The following is a 6,000-nucleotide window of genomic DNA, read 5'->3' on the forward strand; positions in this document are numbered from 1 at the left end:
CTGGTCATCTAGAAGACTCTCAATTTCGGTGTACATTTCTTCAACCTCTTCATCATCATGGCTCGATGTTGGTGCATATATTATTATAACCTTTAGCTTGTACCTCTTAGAAATCTTGAGTATTAGTCTTGATACTTCGTGATGTACTTTTGAATTCCAAAATGTTGTTTTTTAAATCTTTATGGACCAGAAACCCAACTCTATCTTCACTCCTTTCACTGTTTCCATTGGTGTACAGCAGATTTCCACTCGATAAACTTATAAGTGATTCATTTCTTCTTTTTGTTTCAGCCAAACCGATGATATTCCAATTCACATTTTCTGATTCCTTTTCCAGCTCTAATATCCTGTCTTCACTGATGAGTGATCTTACGTTATAACAGGCCAAGTTCAGTTTCCGTGCATGGCAGCCTGGTCGTACCCAGAGATTCTGAGCACCCTCTGCTTCCACTCTGATCCTCTTGCTGCCGTAAGAGGGGGAGTGAAAGCTGCTGGGGACTGAGGGCCATTTGTTTTTTCGTGCTGTCATATGCTGGAGGGTTTGGTCTTTTCCTCTTCACGCTGACCAGGCATCTTGAAGAGAACCACTCTACACGTTCGTTGCCACCTAAGTGACGTGACAGGGCTTACCATCAGGAAGGTGTGCATGAGTGGATTTTAGGGAGGCAGGCCAACTGGACTTCTCCTTAATCTTCTGTAATAGAGAGATATTGGATCCATCAGTGTTTTAGGCTGAATGTCTGATAACACACAGGATACCTGTTCCCCTCTGAGCCCCTGTTTGGCAACCCATGAGTCAGTAATATGCTGGTGTCTTAAAAAGAAGTTGTTTCATCACACTCCCTACCTTGCAGAGAAGTTAGTGTTCATGTAAGAAGTGCAGGAGGAAAAGTTCTAATTTTTTATTATAAAATCAGTATGTCATGCTTAGCAGTGAGCAAGGGCAACTAACCAGTGGTTTTCCAATTGCTATAATGTATTTTGCCTTCCTGGACAGAAGGTGGGGGGAGAGTTATGCTCCTATTTAAGAACCACAGAATATAAGGCAGTGCACCCAGTTGACATGGGTGCCCAATACAGTGCCGAGCTCAGTTTGGTGTAACTTAAACTCTGGGAAAACTAAAATGAAAGTAGGAGTCTGCTCTAGCCAAGTGACTAATGAATGTAATGAACAACTACACAAACAAATAGAATGGGCCACTAATATGAAAGAGCTTACATAAACCAAAGCCTATGTGACCAGTAGTGAAATTTATATATGTAATATCACTTTTATTGTTGTTACATATGTGTGTGAGACCTTAACTGTAGCTGAGCTTTCCATGTTGACTATTTATATGCTTATCTAAATTGGTTTCCTCTGCCTTTACCTCTAATTCATTTGGAAGAATGGGATTATGTACTAAAAACAAATATATATATATATATATATATATATATATATTATTATTTTATCTTTCTATTGTGGTTTATTGTGTTTATTTTCTTAATTACGGGTGTTTTCTACTCATAGGTATTATGGTTAATACTTTACTGGTCTTTAAGCTAGCCTAAACTCGGTTATCTTAAATGCCCAGGGCCTATTCATTTATTATTTTTACATTTATTTTATGTCTCACCTCGGTGAGACATAAAATAAATGTAAAAATATTGTAAATACACAACTAAATAAATTCATTTAACCTGCCACAAAACCACCATAATAGACCCTGGCCTGAAGTTCGGGGACTTCCGCCAAAACACCATCGGAACACAGGGAAACGCTAAAGCAACAAAGCCATAAAAATAGCCATCTATAAAACAAGTTAAGGGTGCGAAACATTCCTTTTTCGACTCGACGACCTCCACCGAAACACATCAAGTAGGATGGGAAACTTTCCTGATACGACACTACGACCTCCACTTATACACATCAAGTAAGTAAAGTTATTGTAATTTTTTAAAAAACTCACCCGTTGGGCTTTGTGTATTCTATCACAGTTGCTGTAGAAATTATGGGATATTAATTCGGTTCATAATAAATTTATAATAAATAATACCTATTTAACTAATAGCAATGGGAAAGGGACAAAAATGGGAATTTAAAAGAAACTTAGAATTCAGTATCGGACAAAATAGCAAAGCTGTGATAGATACAAACAGAAACGGGTAAGTAAGTAATGCATTACATCGAATGGACCGTCAATCCGCTCAAAGCCCCCGATGAAGTAGGGGATTGACGACCATGTGATGTAATACAAATATGTATAAAGATGTAATACAATAAATGTATAAAAATGTTTAATATTTTATCATTTTGTCATAAAGTAGTATTGCTACAGTTTTTCATCTATAATTAATATGACAATTTCTTTAGCAATACGTAACAAGTTGAAAAATAATAAATGAATAGGCCCTGGGCATTTAAGATAACCGAGTTTAGGCTAGCTTAAAGACCAGTAAAGTATTAACCATAATACCTATGAGTAGAAAACACCCGTAATTAAGAAAATAAACACAATAAACCACAATAGAAAGATAAAATAATAATATGTACTCTGTTCGTACCCGGGCATTGCTAAAACAGCTACCGGGACAACAGAAAAATCTAGAAATAATTTAAAGAAAAACCACTATAAAAGTATATTAAAAGTAAAATACAACATAAATTATCATATTACTAAAGAATAATATATATATATATATATATATATATATATATAATTATTCTTTTGTATTATGATGGTTCAATTCGCATGTTATTTTTAATATTCTGTTATAGTAGTTTTATTTAATTTCTTTCTAGCTTTTTCTGTTGTCCCAGTAGCTGTTTTAGCAATGCATGGGTACGAACAGAGTACCTATTATTATTCTTTTGTATTATCATTCTATTGTGGTTTAATTCGTCTTTGTTCATCATTAATGTCATTGTTTTTTGCCATGATGGCTAATTAAACATTATCCGTGCCGGTGTTTTTTACCTATAGATATTATAGTTAATACATTACTGGTCTTTAAGCTAGCCTATTCTCGGTTATCTTAATTCCCCGTGGCCTATACATTTAGGATTTTGCAACTTGTTGCGTATTGCTAAAGAAATTGTCATAACACTTATTGATGAAAAACTGTAGCAATAGGCAAATTATCAATACTATTTTATAACTATATAATATAATTTATACATTTTTGTATTACATCACATGGACGTCAATCCCCTACTTCATCGGGGGCTTTGAGTGGATTGACGGCCCATTCGATGTAATGCATTTTTTACTTACCCGTTTCTGTTTGCATCTATCACAGCTTTGCTATTTAATTAATTCTAAATTCTAAGGTTCTTTTTGAATTTTTTTTTTGGACTTATGTTTATCTTATTCTTCTTAATTGTTGTTAGTTAAATTAGTATTATTTATTATGAATTAAATTAATTCTTTATAATCTCTACAGCAACTGTGATAGAATACACAAAGCCCTACGGGTAAGTTTTTTTGTATTGCAATACTATTACTTACTTGATGTGTTCCAGTGGAGGTCGAAGAGTCGAAAAGGGAAAGTTTCCCGCCTTTAACTTGTTTTAAGGATGGCTATTTTTATGGCGCAGTCGCATTAACGTTTCACTGTGTGCCGATGGTGTATTGGCCGAAGTCCCCGATTTTCAGGCCAATGTCTATTATGGTGGTTTTGTTGTTGATTCGATGAATTTATTTATTTATGTATTTACATATTTGTGTATTTACATTTGTTTTATGCCTTACCTCGGACAGTGCCGGTACCGCTTTTCCAAGGCGTAACAGCACTTATTTGTCCAGAGGCAAAACCATATACATATATACAGCCTCTTACTATGGGGGGGGGTCAATTTTGGCAATAGGTCGTAGTGCAGTCAGGCGACGAGCCTCGCCTGAGTGCAATAAACCTAGTAAATAAGGGGATACTCTCCTGAGTAATTACTATTTTATTTTTATTTTTAGTTGGTTTTTGATAAATGTATGTGGGTCTACATTGGGGTGGTGTTTTCTAATATTTGCGTATATGGCAGTTTTTATGTGATATCTACTGTATTGTTTGGGAATTTTGTTTCTATCCAGTGTTTTGATGAGTTTTAGTATTGCTATTTTTCTGCTATTTATATTGTTAATGCGACTGCGCCATAAAAATAGCCATCCTTAAAACAAGTTAAAGGCGGGAAACTTTCCCTTTTCGACTCTTCGACCTCCACTGGAACACATCAAGTAAGTAATAGTATTGCAATACAAAAAAACTTACCCGTAGGGCTTTGTGTATTCTATCACAGTTGCTGTAGAGATTATAAAGAATTAATTTAATTCATAATAAATAATACTAATTTAACTAACAACAATTAAGAAGAATAAGATAAACATAAGTCCAAAAAAAAAAATTCAAAAAGAACCTTAGAATTTAGAATTAATTAAATAGCAAAGCTGTGATAGATGCAAACAGAAACGGGTAAGTAAAAAATGCATTACATCGAATGGGCCGTCAATCCACTCAAAGCCCCCGATGAAGTAGGGGATTGACGTCCATGTGATGTAATACAAAAATGTATAAATTATATTATATAGTTATAAAATAGTATTGATAATTTGCCTATTGCTACAGTTTTTCATCAATAAGTGTTATGACAATTTCTTTAGCAATACGCAACAAGTTGCAAAATCCTAAATGTATAGGCCACGGGGAATTAAGATAACTGAGAATAGGCTAGCTTAAAGACCAGTAATGTATTAACTATAATATCTATAGGTAAAAAACACCGGCACGGATAATGTTTAATTAGCCATCATGGCGAAAAACAATGACATTAATGATGAACAAAGACGAATTAAACCACAATAGAATGATAATACAAAAGAATAATGTGTGTGTGTGTGTGTGTGTGTGTAATGCTGTATTTTTTTCTTAACTTAGCATGATAGGCATAATTATGAAGTGAAAACATTAAACAATAAAAACATTTGTTTTACAGGTGAATAATTGCGAAATAGGAACTGCCCACAGATGTATTAAATAATCCTTTTTTTGCTAGGAAGACTGATGGTATTAATGTTATTCCATATTATGCAGTAAATTCTTGTAAAGTGCCTTGTAAAATGTGTAAAATATTTTTACTAAATTCCTAGAAAAATATACTGCCTAAGTTGGAATCTCTTTATAAAAATAAAATGGATATGTAACATGCACTGGATATTTACATGAAATTTCATTGGAAGTTATTTAAATTCCATTTGTAAAGAGGTGAGTTCTGGTAGGTATCATTAAGTTAATTTTGCTTGACAATAACTTAAATTTTATGCAGCTCTTTTAATTAAAAACAAGTTCTTGAGATTTGCCATGTCATGGGCCAAGTTTCTCTCTAACATATAGACTTAAAATGTTAGAAAATTGTACTGCTCTTTACCAACGGCATATTTATACTTAATAAGCTAATAACTTAATCACATAGCAAACTGGAACTGCCCACAGATTAATAGACTTTTTTCACTAACACAAGACTGAAACTTTAATTTTGGGAATATTTGGGTTTGTTTTGGTCCAAAAGTAAACATAAATTTTGTAAATCTAGAAATATGAGTGATTTTAGTTCCAGAAGTAAAAACTAGAGACTTCAATAATTTAGCAATATTCATTTGTGCAATAACTTAATATTAATGTAATTTTGGTTAGAAATTGCCTGGTGGTTATCTGTGAGATTAAGTATAAACTCAAAAATTCAAATTGAGGAAAGACAGATGTAGGATAGATGTGCAGAAGTTTTCCTTTAGCCAGCGGGCAGACTTCCACCCTTTGTTGTGGAAGTTGATAGCCTAAATAAATTTAATGGACAGGCATTTGGAACGAATGGAGGGGTGAAATGGGAAGGGTTTTTTTTTTTCTTGCATCGTATGCTAATAAGCAGCAAGTTGCATTAAATTTGATAATAGCTGATGTTTCAAGATTCTCACTGAATCATATCATCAGAACAATAAAAGAGCTAAAGTAAAAGGAAAGGAAAATTAATAG

At 33.6% G+C, this 6,000-nt stretch overlaps 1 protein-coding gene across 1 annotated transcript in view; it reads left to right on the forward strand.

Moving 5' to 3' along the window:
- LOC150077333 (carboxy-terminal kinesin 2-like) overlaps nt 1–5,076 on the forward strand; it is a 287,195-nt gene extending 282,119 nt beyond the window's left edge. Inside the window, exon 13 of the mRNA XM_090386031.1 lies at nt 4,967–5,076. Coding sequence (XP_090242157.1) covers nt 4,967–5,011 — 45 coding nt within the window. The 3' untranslated portion in view covers nt 5,012–5,076. The remainder of the gene's footprint in view (nt 1–4,966) is intronic.
- The last annotated feature ends 924 nt before the right edge of the window (nt 5,077–6,000 follow it).

This window comes from Mastigoproctus giganteus, chromosome 12, assembly GCF_048544385.1.
Source record: "Mastigoproctus giganteus isolate SK-2022 chromosome 12, ASM4854438v1, whole genome shotgun sequence".
In the NCBI taxonomy this organism is placed as follows: Eukaryota; Metazoa; Arthropoda; class Arachnida; order Uropygi; family Thelyphonidae; genus Mastigoproctus; species Mastigoproctus giganteus.